This window comes from Cnephaeus nilssonii (assembly GCF_951640355.1).
Source record: "Cnephaeus nilssonii genome assembly, chromosome: 14".
Lineage (NCBI taxonomy): Eukaryota > Metazoa > Chordata > Mammalia > Chiroptera > Vespertilionidae > Cnephaeus > Cnephaeus nilssonii.
The window spans coordinates 29807353-29825551 of NC_137085.1; the positions used below are offsets into that span (position 1 = coordinate 29807353).

An 18199-nucleotide genomic window follows, 5' to 3' on the forward strand; every position below is an offset into this window, starting at 1 on the left:
AGGATGGGGTGAGGAGGAGCCCACAGAAATGACCTCTCTGCTGACTCCGGGACCTGGGACCTGGGAGAGGAATTATACTTAGCTTTGTTTTGCTTTATTATTTTAACCATTTTTAAGTGTACAATTCTATGGTACTAAGTATATTCACATTGCTGTGCAATATATATTTATCTAGCATATATATATATATTTTTTATAAAACAGAGAAACCTGAGCACACCCACCACTGGGCTCAGTGTCACTGGAAAAACACACACCAGTGGGTGAGAGGGGGCACTGTGGAGGGCAGAAGACACCTGCCCCTGGGGGGAGAGCAGGGAAGGATGGGAGGAAAAGCAGGAAGGTGAGGACTTTCCTGTGGTCGGTCCTACAGAGTGGCTGCAGAGGAGGTGGGGCCAGGCAGTCTGGGCTTTGAAAACCAAGGGCTTCTGCCCAGTGTCAGGGGCCCCCGGGAGCTGGGGACACCTGGTCAGATTTGTGTTTGGAAAGATGGTTCTGGGCGCTGTGCAGAGGAGGGTAGGGAGGGGAAAGAATGTGGAACGCTTGGTGGCTGAGAGCGTGAGCAGGCCTGAATGAGGTGCTTTTAATGAACAACGTGGGAGGCCTGAGAGCAGGTAGAAGAACTAGGGCCGGGGCAGTGAAAATGGTGCTTTTTCAAGCACATAGTCACCAAGTCTTGATGAATGTGGGGTCAGGAGAGAAGAGTCTTGTACAACCCCTGTTGACTGAGAGATGGTAGGACTATTTATTGATCTCGTTAGCACAGGAGGACGGCAGGTTTTGCAGAAGTTTATAATAACCATGGCTCAGACATTCAGTCACTTGCCTACAATCACAGAGCAAATAAGGGGCAGATGATCTCAGAGGTAGATGTGTCAAGTGTACCTCTTGGGGCACCTCTTGGTGGTAGTCATCTGGTCAGTAGTTAAAAGAATGGATGCTGAGGTCAGACAAACCTGGGCTCCTGTTGACTTTGGACAAGTTAATTAATCTAAGGTTTAGTTTCCTTAAGTGGAAAATTGGAAGACAGTACCTACCTCATAGAGTCATTGTAAGGATTAATGAAATGATATATATAAAGAAATTAGAGTGGTGCCTGCCATGTTGAAAACACTCCATAAATCTTAGCTCTTCCAATAACCATAGCAGCATCAGCAGCAGCAGCAAATACCAGTCTGGGACTTGGGACTGAACTGAGGTCTGGGTTGGTGTTAAAGCATTGTCAGCACAAAAATGGGCACTGCAGCCACAATGCAGAGGAGATCACTTAAGGAGATGAGAGAAGGTGGGTGCAGAGAGCACAGCCACCGAAGAAGCCGAGGAGGAACCAGAGAGGTAGAGACAGACAGCGTGCTTGAGTTAAGGGCATTGCAGCAAATCTGCGTTTTAATCCAGATTCTATCGTGGCTGCTCTGGGCACCTTAGAAAAATGCCTTGAGCCCAGCTGGTGTGGCTCAGTGGTTGAGCATCGACCCATGACCCAGGAGGTCACAGCTCAATTCCAGTCAGGGCACATGCCCAGATTGAGGGCTTGATCCTCATTAAGGGGTGTGCAGAAGGCAGCCAATCAATGATTCTCTCTCATCATTGATGTTTCTATCACTCTCTCCCTTTCCCATCCTCTCTCTAAAATGAATAAAAACCTTTTTTTTTTTTTAAAGAAAAACGTCTTGATTGCCTTGAGCCCAGATTCCTTCATCTGTTCCATGGACTTGTCTTACATGCAGATGAGGAATATCTATGATGATGTAAAACTCTGACAGGCAGTTAATAAACAATAGTTGTTTTAGAAGGAGAAATAAATGTTCCCAGAGAGGGTGGAAAGCAAGGGAAGATAGAATTTCAAAAAGAGATCAACAGCCTCAATGCTATCAAGAAGTTAACAAAGGTAAGGCTTAAGAAGTATTCATTGGATGTGACAAGGAGGTGAAAGTGACCTTGGTTATCCAGCTTCAGGAATGGTGAGAGCGGAAGGTGGAGGCAATGGCTGACGAGCGGTGGGAGGTGAGGAAGTAGAGAAAGGAGGTGACAGCTTTGCAGGGATGATGAGGAGTGAGCACGTGGGAAGGGGCAGGGACAGGCAGTTTTGAGATGGGGAAATTGACATGGCAAGTTTGCCTGTGCCAGGGTGTAGCTGCTTTGTGTCCACCCTGCCCCCACCTGCCAAGGATTGGCTCCAGCCCTGGGACTCTCTGTTCTCCACACAAGGCCTTTCTGTCTAGGGATAGACCATGGTGCAGTCCCAGAGCCCTGGGTCACCCAATGCCGAGGCCGGCACCTCCTCTCTCTGCCCTACTTTCCAGTGTGGCCTGGGAAAAGTTGAAAGGTTTCACACCTTTTGCTGAGGCCTCAGCTTCTGTCCCTCTCCTTGCCTGCCTAGGTCTGCACAGCTCAGGGGAGATGGACAGTAATAATAAAAAGAGCTATCAATTATATCCTTTCTCCTGGTTCCTTACCGCCAGTACTTAAATATGGCTACATAAGAAACATATAAGAAATTTTTAGAAATGAAAAAACTTCCTCTGACTCCACCTTCTTCCAATCCTTCCATATTTATTCTCCTTTCTCCTAATTTAAATATATATATTATATATATATTATTGATATATATATATATATATATATATATATATATATATATATATATATTATTGATTTCAGAGAGGAAGGGAGAGGGAGAGAGAGATAGAAACATCAATGATGAGAGAGAATCATTGATTGGCTGTCTCCTGCATGCCCCCTATTGGGGATCAAGCCCACAACCCAGGCATGTGCCCTTGACCGGAATGGAGCCCGGGACCCTCCAGTCCGCAGGTCAACATTCTATCCACTGAGCCAAACCAGCTAGGGCGGTATATTACATCTACTTTTTACTCCCTCTTGAAACAACTAAAATCTGGCATCTACCACATACCCATCTCCATTGCCCACTGGAACTACTTCTTGCCAAGACCATCAACAAGCTCCTTGTTCTTAAGTCCGGTGGTCCCTTTTAAATGAAACTACTGGACCTCCCTTTGACATTTTGGATTGCTGACCCCTCCCTCCTTGAACCCCTGTCCTTTCTTGGCTTCCCTGAAACTATGTTCCCTCCCAGTGTTCCTTCTGCCTCTCTGACAGCTCCTTCCTTGTTTACCCCGCAGATTTATCTTTTCCCCTGTGTCCATAAGGTTAGCAGGGTGGACTACTTTATGCCTGGTTTGAATTGCCCTCCCTTCTGGTGGAAACTACTTTTCATTCATAGGATTATCATGGGAACCACTATCTTCTGACCCTCCCCTCCCGACACGGATCATTGGTGCAGGGAATGGCAACTGACCAAAGTCAGGCTGCTGAGAGCAAGTCCCTAGGAATTTTGGAACCGGAACTGAGAAGGATAAGCTGGAACTAGAACTGAAAGAGATGAGCCAGCACCTTGTTGGGTACCTGGTTTAAGCTGTAAAGTTAAGAATCATTAGAAACTGGGTTAATTACTGGGGGGTCTGGAGAAGCATAGGGAGCTTGTCTGGAGAGAAGAAAAGGAGAGAGAGGAGGCAGGGTGGGGACAACAAGCAGGGCTTCCTAATCAGGCCATCAACAGAGAGCTGCCAATAAACTCAGCTTCTGCAATTCAGCAAGGCACCTATCAAGACTGAAACACATTTCCTTATCCAAGTTAAATATTTACTCTGTTGTCCCCTCACTGCTTACAGACCACCCATTTGGATGTCCTACCCTGCCAGGCAGATGTGATGGTGTCTCCCTTCGTAAAGTGAGTGAGCTGACTGGAATGTGAGTGAGGCAAGGGCATCATTCTAGGGCAGGTTGAAGAAAAACTACCAGCCCTGTCACTCCAGCCAATGATTCCCTATGAAGCCAGAAGGCAGAGTCAGAGGGATTGAAAGAGCCCCTAGACATGGTGCTTAAAAAGAAAAATCAGTCCTCCGAGAGCTTGGGCAGGCCCTGTATCGTCTTGGCAAATCTGGAAATTCAGAGAGCATGGTTCTACATAATTCTAGTGTTGATTATGGTAGTAGAAATATACTGTATTCATGGATGTCCTTCACCTTTTAAATAGTTTTCCTATAAGGGAAAATTCTCATTTTAAAATCCAGCCTCCTCAACCCTGGCTGGTGTGGCTCAGTTGGTTGAAGTGTAGTCCCAGACACCGAAAGATCATGGGTTCAGTTCCCGGTCAGGGCACATACCCAGGTTGTGGGTTTGATCCCCGGTTGGGGTGTGTACAGCAGACAAATGACTGATGTTTTCCTTTCTCTCCTTTCCTGTCTCTCTAAAATCAATAAAAACATATCCTTGGGTATAAATTTTTTTAAAAAATTTTAAGAAAAAATAATCTAGCTTCCTCAGTACAGAAGTCAGAACTAAAGTTCCTGGCATCCCTTGCAGCTCGTTTACAGGCATATTACTTCCCCCAACTGAAACTTGGAGGCAGAAATGAGGAATATGAGTGGAGTAAATATTGCCAAAGTTCACCAGTAAGGGCTGTAACTGCTATGTTACCTAGCTAATCCTGACTGATAGGAAGGAAGCAGGTTGGACATAGGGCTTTGATTTCTGCTCTTGCTGGTAGTACCACTACTGTTGGGCATGGTAGTGGTAACAGCGGTGGTTTCCCAGTGGTTGCAATATTGAGTTCCTACCACAGAAGTGCCATAGAGCTTGTAAAGTTGGCAAATTGAACTCTTGGTAATTGTTTGGAATGGCAGTGGTGTGTTTCCTCATCAGGTTGTGTGGTATGGTTTGGGTATTGTTCCTAGAAATTTAGCCTCAAGTCCCATTTTCCCAGCCCTCCTAACAAGTCTGAGCTAAGTAATATCTTTTAACAAATCCCTTTTAAGCTTCAACTATCCAGAGTTGATTCTATTATTTGTAAAAAAAGAACTCTGACGGGTAAAATTACTATATTTAAAAAAATCTCATGTTCCATCAATTATAAGAGTCAAGTTATTTTATGAACTACTAAGGAAAAACAGGCTAAAAAAACATTACATGCCATTCATTGAAAGACATATTCTGATTTCAGAGTTGTTTAAACTAGGGGGAAAATGTGCTTTAGGGCCAATGAAATATGTTATTAGCAAAAGGAATTCTCCCCCAGATGAAACTGACAGCTGATTATGGTTTCTTTCTTTTCTTTTCTTTTCTTTCTTTTTTTTTTTTTTTTTTTTTTTTTACTATGGTTTTAAAAGAACTGTATCATCTGGGAGGAAAAATAAAACCACACCCAATCCTCATAAATGCAGAGATCTAAGTTTGCTCAACCCCAGAACAATCTCTAAAACACCATCAGGAAGTGTAGTACTAATCAGTACAGTGCCCCACAGAGAAATCCTCCACAATGGAGCTCTCAGAACACTGGAGAAGGGATCTCATCCTTTCGGGCAAGACCTTGGGGCAGCCAATCAGAATCTCCATCGCCAAAGAAGTATGTCAACAAGCAGATGCCCGGAGATTTCCTAGTCCCATCATTTTCATTGTTATTTGTGGTCAAAAGAATAGAAATGATGCTTGGGATCAGTGACCACTGTACAGTGCTTTCTTTTTCCGAGATCAGACGAGATCGGGCGCGTTCAGGGTGGTATGGCCGTAGACAGTGCTTTCTTTTTATTCCATTTTATTCTCTATTTCTTCCATATCTAAATATAAGGAGGTTTGGGTTGGTTTGTGTTTGGTTGTTTTTGTTTTTTTTTTGGGGGGGTGGTTTAAAGTAGTTCAAAGACAGTTTAAACAAAGGTAATAGGGTTATTAGAAGCCATGTTCACACCTTGTAGAGATTAAATTATAATTAGAGCACAAAGGGACATTACCCAGAGAACCTATATTTGAAGAACAATGTCCTATGAGATAACTTCCAGAAGCAACAGCTGGATGTGTCACTGAGCTGCCCTCGTTAGGAGAGGAGGTGAATTTACTGGCATATGTATGTACGATAGTTGGATCATGTATGTAGGTGAAGGCATTTTTTTCAATATATATGTTGGGCAAAGGGTGAGCCACAGTGAACACCTGCCATTCTGCTTTTTGAGGATCTCTCTTCTCCTGGGAGCCCCACCACCACCCCAATGTTTCATGGGCTTATCTTGTGGGCCCTGTTAGGCAATTTGATCCTCATTCATTCCTTGACCACAGTTGATTGGTCCCAAGTTGGTCTAATTAAGCTGAGCCAATCAGAGGAATTTGCAAACTGCAATCAAGAAAAAAAAGTGAGTGAGTGTCTGGTTGGATACCTCAACAATACAATTTTAAGCTTTGGGATTGTTTGAAGTCAAGATTTTCAGCCTGTGGAGCAGAAGAGCATTGGAAGCCAGTCTGTGGGTAGGGATGACAGGGGCTGGGGTGGGGGCAGGAGAGGAAAATGAAGGCGACAAAAAATAATAGAGATGACAGGTGGAGAGGAAACCTAATGGCTTTTAAGTCTATTAGTTCCAGTTGTTCCTGAGGCATCCCTGTCTTTAGGTTTCAGTATCTGATTATAAATGTATCATTTTTGCTTAAACCAGGTCTTACTTTTCCTGGGTGAGCTCATCCACTTTTCTGGTTTGACTACTACCCTTTGCTGTTAACTCACAAAATGTTAAATTCAGCCTGGACCCCTCTCCTGAATATCAGACCTGTTTGTCAAAATATCGATTGAACATCTGAACTTGGGTGTCCAATCGGTACCACAAATTCATCATATCCAAAACTGAATTCATCTTCCCTCCTCCCCCAGCCCCTGATGAAACTCACCCTTCTCGTGTTCCCTATCTCAATAAATGGCATCACAGTAACTCTAATCATCAGTCTGGGAGTTATCCCACATTTTCCCGTCCTCTTACCCCCATATCCTATAGGTGTAGGTCTCTAAGTCGTGCCAATTGTAACTCTCAAATCTCCACAATGCTCTCCTGTTCTCTCCATTCCTACTCCCCTACATCATTTCAGTCCCTGTCATTACTCATTGCCTTCACTCTCAAATGCTTTCAATCCTTCCTTCCACAGAGCTGCTCAAATCATCCTTCTAATTTCTGGATATGATCACATTACTTCTCTGCTCAAAATTCTTCAGTGGCTCCCCACTGTTTTCAGTATGAAATCTGAACTCCTGCAGCTGGGTCACAATTTCACTCACATTATACTCAGATGTACAATGATATAAGTCTCCTCTGTTTCCTAGAACGGATTTGATCTTGCTCACAATGCCCCCACCCTGCTGGGTAACAGGGGCAGCAGAACTAAAATTAATCCACTCTAGTGAACTCAGTGGGGTAAAAAAAAAATTTTTTTTAGACAGTCTCTAATTCAGGCTTGTATGACTCCATATTTCAGATTAGTTTACCCTTCCCATTCTCATTTTCAAGATAGCATTTGGATTTATAGGAATCTCATGTGAATTTCATGGCATTTGGGGAAGGGGTCCCTTAGCCATGTAGTCCTTGGGGTTGTGTCAGTTGGCATTTACTGAAATGTGGTTGGTCTGGTGTATCTGAATTAGTGAATTACAACCCTTATAGGAGCTATTATTATAACCATTTTACAGACGAGGAAGCTGAGTCTAAAAGAGGTTAACAGCCTTGGCCAGATATCTGTTGGTTAGAGCATAGTCCCAATATGCCAAGGTTGCAGGTTCGATTCCTGGACAGGAAGCAACCAATGACTGCATTAATAAGTGGAATAACGATTCATTGTGTTTCTCTCTTTCTGTCTCTCTCTCTCTCACCTCCCTTTCTTTCCCCCCTTCCTCTTTCTAAAATCATTTTTTTTAAAAGGTTAGTAACTTGTCCAAAGTCACAAAGTTGAGTAAGTGGCAGAACCAGGAATCAATGCCACCCTGATTCTGGTAGGCACTTGCACCTGAGTTTAGAATTCCAGAAATAAGTTAAGCTGGATTTGAGAGCACTATCTTCATGGTATAGCTTCAGGGATTTGCTCATCCATAAAAAATGTGTAGAATGGGGTTGAGAAGAGGGTCCAGTTCAGAACACTTAGGATTGTGAGGTAGGGTAGGAAGGCATGCCTGATAGCGCCTAAGCTGATCTTTCCCTCTGGACAGAATCTAGGATGGAGTCATGCCTATTCCAGCTGGTGCTGAGCCATCCCTCAGAGTACCCCATTCCTGTCCCAGGCTCCCCCACGGCAGCGCAAAGCACACACCTCAACCAATACTGGGTGGGAATTCAGTGAATGTGTCCAAAGAACTTCTGTTGGACTTGAGCTGCTCACATCCCCGGGGGCACAGACCCTCTGGAGTGGGGGGACAGGTTCCACACCCAGGTGGGAGTGGACGTGAGGGACCATAGGGAGTCTTCAAGATGAGGAGGTTGTCTCTTCCCAGCTGTGGGGCGGCAGAGACCTCTACCAAATGTGGAGGGGGGCCTCCTCGGATATGGGGTCACAGAAGCTTTGGCCTTTCTCAGATGCTGGGTGTGGAAGGTGCAAGTCCCGGCAAATAGGTGGGCCCCGCCGCCCCGCCCCGCCCCGCCCCCTGGGGAAAGGATGGGGCCGAATGGCCCTCAGCCCCCGCCCGCCCCGCCCGCCCCGCCCCCCGCCTGCACCAGGCCAGGCCCGCCCCAGCGCAGGGCCAATGGCACGTGGGCCTGGAGCCGCCAGCCAATTGAATGGCGGCAGCGGCTGGGGATGGCGGCGTCCCCCACAGGCCGCCGGCCGCCAGCCTCCCGGGAGGCGGGGCTCTCGCGGTTTTCGCCGTCCGCCGAGCCGGGCCGAGCCCGCCCGAACGCCGTGGAGCCCAGCTGGACCGCGTGCCCGAGTCGCCGCCGCCGTCGCCCCGCGAGCGAGCGGCCCCGCGGAGGAGGCGGCGCCCCAGGGGGAGGAGGCGCCCGCTCGCCGCAGACCGCCCGCGGCAGAGGCCACCGGGTCGCGCCGCGGCGGGAGCGGCCGGCCGAGGCTGCGTGGCCGAGGGGGAGGGTCGGGGGAGGGAACGTCGCCCCGACCCGCCTCCCCCACCGGCCGCCCGCAGGCTCTGAGCCTCAGTCGGCGCCCAGCATCTCGCTGCCCTGGACCGAGCGGCGGGCGTGCACCGGGCTCCACTCAGGTAAGGGGGCCCTTCTCCCACGGCCGCGGGGGCGCAGACCCGAGACCCAGAGACGGAGGTAAAAAGACCCTCACAGAGCACAGAGACAGACACAAAGACACAAAAGAGACGCACGGAACCACAGAGACAGACCCCACAGAGAAAGGAAGAGAGACACGTCTGCAGGGACAGCGGGACACACAGCCATGAAGAAAGGGAGAGACACGAGACACACACAGAGACAGGGAGAAAGACACAGAGTCTGATGCAGAGATACACAGAGACAGCCTGGGAGAGAAACGAGACATGCAACAGACACTCACAGATGAGCACACACAGACACACAAATAGAGAGGTGGGTCTGCAGAGGCAGACACACACAGACACACACCCCTGACCTGTAGAGACAATCCCACACAGAGGTCACACCTAGGTACACAGCCTCGGATACACAGACCCACACACCCCTGCCAGGGCCTCCACCAAGTTCCCTCTGTGTGAGCTGGCGCCTCCGCACGCCCGTCTCCTGGGCTGGCTGGCTGGGGTCCGGAGAGTGGGGAGGAGGCTAGGCCCCACTGAAGCTGATCAAGGCCTGGGCTACCTGGGCACACCCACTCACAGTGCTTTAGAGGGCTGGAAGCTGGGTGGGCAGGGCCAGAACATGCCCACCTGTTCTAAGGAGAATGATACAGGCTGCCTACTCCAGCTGCCCCACTGTGGCTACACCCCCCTCCAGGTGCCCAGAGCCAGGCCTGAGCATGGGGTATCGGCTCTATGGAGTATTGGGGCCTACTGGGACCCAGTCCTCTGCCAGGGAGCCAGAGGTGTGGGAGGGGGCTCTTTTGTCTCCTCTCTTAGGCATCACCCTGTCCCTTCTCACCATCCTTTCCTTTACTCTGTACCCCCCACAGGCTCAGGACTGTAGGTGGACATCTCTACTGCCCAGGAATCATTGAGTGTGTGGACAGGACAGCCTCCTCAGAAGACCGGCTATACCAGAGTCCCGCCTCGGCATGGGCCTTGCCATTGAGTCAACCCCGCTTTTGGCTCCGCTGTCTGTGCTGGTCTGAGGGTGCTGCCCATCATGGGGGCAGCCATATCCCAGGGCGCCCTCATCGCCATCGTCTGCAACGGCCTGGTAGGCTTCTTGCTACTGCTCCTCTGGGTCATTCTCTGCTGGGCCTGCCACTCCCGCTCTGCTGACATCGACTCGCTCTCTGAATCCAGTCCCAACTCCAGCCCTGGTCCCTGCCCCGAGAAGGCACCCCCACCCCAGAAACCCAGCCATGAAGGCAGCTACCTACTGCAGCCCTGAAGGCCCCTGGCCTAGCCTGGAGTCTGGGACCTAAGTCCACCTCATCCAGAGTCTGGAATCAGGATCCAGCCAGCCTGGGGTCCAGAACTCAGAGTCCAGCCTGTCCGGAGCTGGACCTAGCAGCCCAGAGTCTAGCCAGCCTGGCTCTAAGAGGGGCTCTGGTGGCCGTGGGTAAACAGGCCCAGGGTGGGGGTTCATGAGTTGGTGCTAGGGCCTGGGCCATCTGGACTCTGTTCCATCTCAAGGGCCAGGGGCTGGGTCCACTCTCTCCTTAGGCCTAGTGCCTCTAGGCCCTCTCAGTTGGGAAAGCAAACTGGAATCCTTGGCAATAATGGGAGGGCGTCCAGGCTGGGCCCCTCCTCTGGTCCTCCCACTGTTTGCTGGATAATAAATGGAACTATGGTTCTACCCTGAGATGTTCTCCTCTTCCTGAGGGCCCTGCAGTAGCACAATTAAAGGTGGGGGTGGGTTTCCAGACAGGTTTATTGGTGCAAAGTAGGAGTGGATAATGGTGCTTGAGGGTCAAGTCATGGGATGAGGTGCTGGGACCAGGGCTGAAATGGGGACCTGATCAAGGGTGGGGTCACACATTAGGTGCTAAGGCTGGACTTGGTACCAGGGTCAGGGGCTACAAGTATTGGGTTCAAGAAATAGGACAGGGACCTTAGGTTTTGGGTTTCACTTCCCTCACCAGGTTCAGCAATTTGTCCAATTTTGCGATCTCCACAGCTGGACCCTTCTGCACTTCCTGCCCTTTCTTTTCCTGGGGAGAAGGGAAGTACACGGGGAGGAACGGTGAGGGGTGGGCCACCTCTCTCTGGGTCCCAGCAATGCCTCTGCCCAGCCCGCCCCACCTGTGCCTTGCCCCTCCCCTGCCCAGTTAGAGTCTAGATCCTGCCTTCCCCACCCCTACCTGATCCTTCCCCAACTCAAGATAGGTGACACAGCGGCCCAGCTGAAGCTTGCAAGAAGCATCCAGATCTGGCTCTGAACCTCACATAGACATAGGGTCTCAATGTTGGGGGGAGTGGGGGAGGGTGTCCACCCACTGACCCTCAGAGGAACAAGCCTTTAAGCCAGGGGGAGCTGAGCCTGGGAAGAGGTAGAACTTATGACTATTGGGACCACCCTTCCCACAGGAAAGTCCCTGAGTTCTGACAAGGAGCTAAGAGGTGTGTGTTTGAGGGAGAGGGGTGTGAAAAAACCACAGACACCCTTCCCCTAGTATTCTAAGCCAATACTTTAGGTCAGGTTGGGAGTGGGGTGCTATTTGGAGCCAGGCCTGCTGTGTCAGACATACCCAGGATGGGGGAACGTATCAGGAGACCCAGGAGGGCAGTTGGGATATGCCATATGATTCTAGATGTCCTTCAGCTGAGACTTCCCCAGAGAAGCAGATCCTGGGTGTATGACCCCTCACCCCTTCTACAGAGCACTCTAATGCTTTCGCTGGTAAGCTGAGCCCTGAGAAAAAGAGTTGGGACCCTGGGGGGGGGGTGTCACTCTCAGGCCTCGAGAGGTCCTTGGCAGACGAGCACCAGTCCTATCCTTTCTGTCCAGAAAGTGGGGTGTGGGCTAGGCTGGGGCTGCCATTTCCTGCCTTCCCTCTGCTCCAAGCCCCTGCCCTCTCAGCCACCTGTGCTCACTGGCACCTGCCCCGGCCTTGCCTGCTGAGAGCCCCGCCTGGATCTGGCCTGGGCTGTGAGGTGGGAGAGAGTGCAAGGCCAGCAGCCCCTTCCTGGCCTCATCCTGGCTGCTGACACCGTTTGGAGCTCTGATTTCCTCCTGGTGTGACCCCTGCACCTGCTCCCAAACCTGTCTTCCCTCCCCTTGCGGGCCACTGCCTTTGGTACGACCCAGTTTACCTCTTTACTCTCAAGGCAGAGGACAAAGATGTCTTTTTCTCTCCTTCCCACACTCCCAAATTAAGTTCATGTTCTCTTCTTGGCCTCATCCCATCCCCTGGGAGGTAGGGGACCTGGCTTTAGTTCCAGCTTTGCCATTAACCCCCTACATGACTTTGGGCAAGTCCCTTGCCTTTCTAAACTTCAATTTCCCACCTATACATACAGTAGTTAGGGCAAGATAGTCCTTGACCTTTGACAAGCTTCCCATGGAAGCTCCCTGGGCCAGGAGTTGGGCCTGTGTGGCCAGTCCTGCTTGGGAAGGGCAGGGGGCTGCAGCCCCAGAGGAGGGTCAGGAGCAATGACCAGGGGACTTCTGTCTGCACCAATCACGGGCTGCAGTTTCACAGGAACCTCCAGTCCACCCAAGTATCAGCTCTCAGTTGGCACATACTCAGGTCCTCTAATCCCAAGGTACCCATGTTCTCAGGTCACCAGATACACAGAGCCCAGCTCTCCCAGGCATGACACCCTTGCTCTGAGAGGAGTTGGATCTGACTGGGAGATTCTGGCCTCTCTGGGTCAGAGTGGGCAGAGCAGGTCCCACCCAGATCTTCCACCCTCATCTCATGAGGGCTGACCCCCTACCCCAAGAGATGACCATCATCTCTCTCACAGGCTGTCCAGCTCTGCCAGCTCAAGCCTGGGTCTCTCTCCTCAGTAAATTAAGAGCAGATTTTATCTGTTCCACTAATTGTGCTGCCTCCTTCCCTCTCCTTGAGGCCAACTAGCTTGGGCTCAGCAAAGAACTTGGCCACACCCGACCACCCCACCCCCAGCCCCAGCCCACCACAGCCTCTGGGCCACAGCTGCAGGCGCTTAGCAGCCTTCTGAGTATTTATAGCCAAGTCCAGCCCCTCCCCCAGCTGGCTACAATTACAGGCCGGGCCAAACTTCCAGCCCTTGTCTCCCTGGCCTTGGAAGAGAAGAGAACAGGCCAGCACCAGAGAGATGGTGCAATGGCCTCTGGCTTGGTAGGGGTGCAGAGGGGCAGGTGTCAGTTGTTAAAAATGACAGGCCCCTGCCCTTGCCTCAAACTGCAGTAAATGCTTCAAATTGCAACGACAAAGTATAGTCATCAGGGCAACTTGGCCCAGCCCTGGCTCACCTCTGATCCTGGCCCAGAAAACAAGTTCCATTTCCTCTCTTAGCAACCAAGTGGGCAGGACTGAACTCTGAGCTCCTGAGCTTTGGTTTTTAAGTTGGGCCCTTGGGCTCTGGATTCTAAGCCTGGGTTCTTAAGTCTGAATCTGGACTTTTGAGATCTACCGTAGACTTGGAGATCAGGGCTCTGGGCAACGTGGCTTGTATTTGGGGCCCTTGGGCTCTGAGTAGGGTCTCCAGATCATTAGATATCTCAGAAAAGAACCAGAGCTCAAAAGGAGGACTTGGCTGGCTGCTGACCTAGTTATCCTCCTCATGGCTCATTTCCTTCTTCCCTGTGTGGTCCCACAGTTCCCAGCAAGGGACCGCTGGAGCTGAAGCCTGTGTAAGCCCAGCCAATGACTAAGCCCCAAGCACCCTGCCTGGGTGACCTGGTCTACACCAAACAAGCCGATGGTGCCCCTGTGCTTCCTCCAGGCTTCAGACCCACATGGTCACCTACTCACTGGATCTGCACCTGGGGCCCCACAGGAAACTCAGGTTCAGCATGTCCAGTCATTGTCTCCCCACAAACCTGTTTCTCCTGTGCTCCTCATTTGGGCTGTGGCATCACCCTTACCCTGGGTCTCTCAAGCCACAAACCTGGGGGTCACCCCCTGGCTCCTCCCATTTCTCCCATCCCCCACTGCCCTGGAGACTATTTCTTTTGGTAGCCCAAACTTCCCAAGCATACCTTTGGCATCTTGCGCAGATTGGGTGAGAGTTTGAGGCAGGTGACATGCCCACGGTCATCGCCCACAATGATGATGGGGTGGACGGGATTGAACCGCACATGGGTGATCTTGTTCTTCTTTTTGGCCACCACAGGCTGATTGCAGATGGCCTCGTACTTGTTGATGGATAAGTCAAACACGTGGGTCTGTGGAGAGGTGGGTGTCAGCACACTTAGGGCTCATGGGCCTGTGTGGCCAATCCTGCTTGGGAAGGGCCAGGGGGGCACCCCTGGCCTTTCTGGGGAAACAGGATAGAAGCCTAGCACACTAGAGCTAGAAGCTGTAGAGAGGGAATTGGTGTCTCTTTATGTTTTTCCTGTGGTTGAGGAAATGAAAATAAAAGTTTAGGAGAAAATGTAAGTCTATGCAGAATTAACAATAATAGCAGCTACCATTTATTTATTGAACACTTACTATGTCCTAGACTCTGGGTAAGCATGGTACATGGTTTGTGTTATCTAATAATCCTCACAGCCACTCTATAAGGTAGATTCTGATATCTCCATTTTATAAATGAGGGGATAGAGGCTCTGAAGGCTAACTTGCTAGTAAGTAGCAGAGTCAGGGTTCATACCAGTTAATATATGTAAGGTATTCAGATAGTGCTTGTCAGATAAGTGCTCAACAAATGTTTGCTCTTGTTTTTACCAGGCCCTATGTCCAAACCATTAGCAACTTCTGCCTGGACAGCTGTGGCAGTGTCCTAACCGGACTCCCTGCTTCCACCCTTACCCTCCTACTACAATCCCATCCTCCATGCAGCTGCCAGACTTACCTTTATAAACAATCTAAAATCCTCCAATAGCCTCCCTTGGCACTATACATAGCATCCAGATTCCTTACTCGAGATTCTCCACTCTCACCTCATACTCTTTCCCCTTTGTTCACTAGACCCCAGCCACACTTGCCTGCCTATTCCTTAAGCCCCTCAAACGCATTCTCACCTCAGGACATTTGCACTAGCTATTCCCACGTGTGGGATACCGCTGCTCCTCCCTTCCCCCATCTGCATGTGGCTGGAGCTTTCTTGTTATTCACCTCTCAGCTTGAATATCACCTCTCGGAAGAAGCTTTCCCTGACCACTCTATTTAAGAGACCACCCAGTCCTTTTCTTTTATATCACTCTCTTTTGAAAACATAACAGCTTTATTGAGATATAATTCACCCATTTAAAGTACAGAATTCTTGCTTTTTAGTATATTCAGTTATGCAGCCATCACCACAACCAATTTTAGAACATATTCATCACCCCAGAAAGAACCCTTGTGCCCATTAGCAGTCATTCCCCATTTTCTCCCATCAACACCCCCAGCCCTAGACAACCACAAATCTACTTCCTGTCTCTATAGATTTGCCTATTTAGACAAATATAAATAAAATCATACAATGTGTGGTCTTTTGTGACTGGATTCTTACATTAAGCATATTTTCAAGGTTCACCCAATGTTGTAGCAGGTCTTGTTATTGGTGAATAATAATCCTTTTGGATATACATTTTGTTTATCCAGTCATCAATTGATGGACATTTGGGTTCTTTCCACCTTTTGACCATTAAGAATAATGCTGCTATGAACATTTGCATGCACATCATCCTCTTTTAATTTCTGCCTAGCACTTAAGGCTATGGGAATTTGTTGTTGCTTTTTGTCTCTTCCCTTCCTTAGAATATACGCTCCATGAGAGCAGGGACCTGACTCACCAGGCCCTGGCCTGGAGTGGGACGACAGAGTTGGCCCTCAGTAAGCATCTGTTCAGCAAACAGATGACTGACAGACTTTAACAGGATGCCTTAATCACTATATTCTTTCCTTGGGTAGGTGCCTCTCAGTTTATATTAAAGTCCACAAGGGAAATGGGACTGCATCTCACAATTTTCTTTAAAAATATTTTTTGCTGAGCTCTTACCAGTTCTCGGTGTTGAACTCCCATCTCCCCTTCTCAGACTCAACTCGCACACTTCCAGGGATGGGGACTTACCACCCTTAGACACTATTTTAATCACAGGTCAACTCTGGCTCGTAAGTTTTTCCTTACGTCAAGCTGGTACTTGCCATCTGTAGCTCCCACCCAGGGGCCTCAGAGAAGATAACTGCTCCTCGTGGCATCTCATTCCCCAGAGTCCTCTCGCCTTCAGGATGAACAGCCGCATTTTCTGCTCGAGGCCTCATGGGATGAAGTTTCTCTTCTGACAGGGCCCTGGGTGGCCTGGCCCTTGAGAATACACAGATAGTCCTTCCATCCTGTCTTCCCCGACCTGGGCTGGGCACAGAGTGTGCTCCCAGGAGGAAAACCATGGGATACTTCATCCTATCTCCAGGAGCGGCTCAGCAGGTCAGAAAGAAGACACTCACCTTCCCATTGGTGCTGACTGCAGCAAACACAGTAGAAGAGTATGGTGCCCAGGCCACGTCACCCACGGCTGAATTTAGGTCATAGATGAACATGGGGGTCCTGCAGTGGTGGAGGGGTGGAAAGTCCATGACACAGAAGGTTCCCACTACCAGAACCCATAGGCCCCAGCCCAGGGTGGAGCCTGAGGCAGGGCACGGCCAGGGGCAGGCCCCTCACTTGACGGTGTGGTCCCAGATCTTCACTGTCCAGTCGGAGCTGCAGGATATGAAGACCTTGCTGTGGTATGGGTTCCAGGACACAGCATCCACTGCCATGTTGTGGGCATCATAGGTATCCAGGAATTGGCTGGAGTAGGATTTCGAGCACTGGGGGTTGAGTAAGGGGTCAGGGGTCAGGTGTGAAAGAGAGGTCAGCAGCCACACTTCCTTAGAGTCCCTGGAGGATCAGAACCTGAAACTTCTCCTGTCCTTATCCCACCTCACTATCATAGAGAAGCTGGGGCTAAGCCCTAGCTGCTCTTCTCACCCACAACACATCCCAGAGAAAGAAGGGGCTTAGCGGCCTGGGGGTTGGGGTGGCGGGGGAGCCTTCCTGGAGGGTGGGGGAACGTGCTGTAGTCTGCCCAGCAGATTCCAGGCCAGGAGAAAAGGCCTTTTTCTCTGAGCCAAGGCATGTAGGTCTGGAGGTCCTGTGTCCAGGCCAAGGCCTGTGGACAGACAGAGCCCTGGGTTCATCCGCAGCCCACGGACAGAATCCTTCAACAATGACAAACCTCCCACCTTGCCCAGGTAAGAGCAGGTGCAGAGACAGGAACAAATCCCCATTTCATGATTTCCCATTCCGTTTCTTGCCCTGACCAGCAAGTCCCTAGACCCTCCCTCCTGGACATGTGACTGACTAGTCTCATTCCCTCCTGGGCCACCACTGGGAGGGGTGGAGAGGGGGTGGGGACCTCTTTTGCATTCAGACCAGCTCTGGCTGGGCCTCAGGGGCTCCCGGGAGGCTGCCTGTAATTAACATTCTGGTCTCTAAGCCTAAGGAAAGCTTGCAGTAGAGCTATTTCTGGATGGATGGAGAGGTTCAAAGGATGTTCACCTACTAACACAGACCTGCGGAAACTGGCCATGAAGTTTCATCCTGCCGACTGGGACGCACCCGATATTCAGAGATAATTTTTCTTGTTACTTGGCCTTCAAAGCTCAGCCCAAGTTCAGATCTACGCCAGGAAATCTTCCCTGAATGTTCTACTCCCACTCCCACGGCTACCCCTTCAGGGAGGGCGGGCCCTGAGGGAAAGATGCTGAGCTGGGCTAAAGTCACCCCGGTTCTTCCTCCCCTTTCCTGCAGCCAGTCCTTTCTGCCACTCAACCAGCTCAAGAAATACATTCCCTTCCCCAAGAAGCCTTCTAGAACTGATGAGCACGGAGATCTGTCAGAATAGGATCTGTTGAGAATGTTAAGCTCCGGGAGTATTCAGGTTTAAGCCACCCTGTAAGGAGCTGGCACAGGGGCCAGAATGCCTCACCTTGTAGATTTTTCCCTCCTCTGTGCCCACTAGGAACATGTAGTCGATCTCTCTGTGGAAGTCAAAAGCAGTGCCACAGCCTTGGGAAAAGAGGAGCAACCTTAGCCGGGTCCTGAGCAGGCGGCACCTCCCCTCCACAGCAGGCTCCCCTCCACAGCAGGCTCCCAGGACAGCCTGAGCCAGCCCCTGTGAGGCTGTGGCCAGCAAGGCAAACA

The 18199-nt window shown here is 50.3% G+C and overlaps 2 protein-coding genes across 2 annotated transcripts in view; one reads left to right on the forward strand and one right to left on the reverse strand.

Annotated features, from left to right (window-relative positions):
• Window positions 1-7118: 7118 nt before the first annotated feature.
• The window catches only part of DNAI1 (dynein axonemal intermediate chain 1), a gene marked incomplete at both ends in the record, with an annotated part of 35607 nt that continues 24526 nt past the window's right edge, over window positions 7119-18199 (reverse strand). The window contains 7 exon segments of the mRNA XM_079790832.1: window positions 7119-7136; window positions 7139-7192; window positions 11017-11088; window positions 14067-14252; window positions 16459-16558; window positions 16676-16824; window positions 17985-18064. Of these exon segments, the coding sequence (XP_079646958.1) occupies window positions 7119-7136; window positions 7139-7192; window positions 11017-11088; window positions 14067-14252; window positions 16459-16558; window positions 16676-16824; window positions 17985-18064 (659 nt within the window).
• ENHO (energy homeostasis associated) lies at window positions 8736-10676 on the forward strand. Its single transcript, XM_079789639.1, has 2 exons — window positions 8736-9031; window positions 9922-10676. Exon 2 carries the CDS (start codon window positions 10095-10097, stop codon window positions 10323-10325), a length of 231 nt encoding a protein of 76 aa, XP_079645765.1. The 5' UTR covers window positions 8736-9031; window positions 9922-10094; the 3' UTR covers window positions 10326-10676.

What these genes read in the sequence shown, in the direction of transcription:
- ENHO (XM_079789639.1), top strand. Translation starts at nt 10,095, where the DNA reads ATGGGGGCAGCCATATCCCAGGGCGCCCTCATCGCCATCGTCTGCAAC.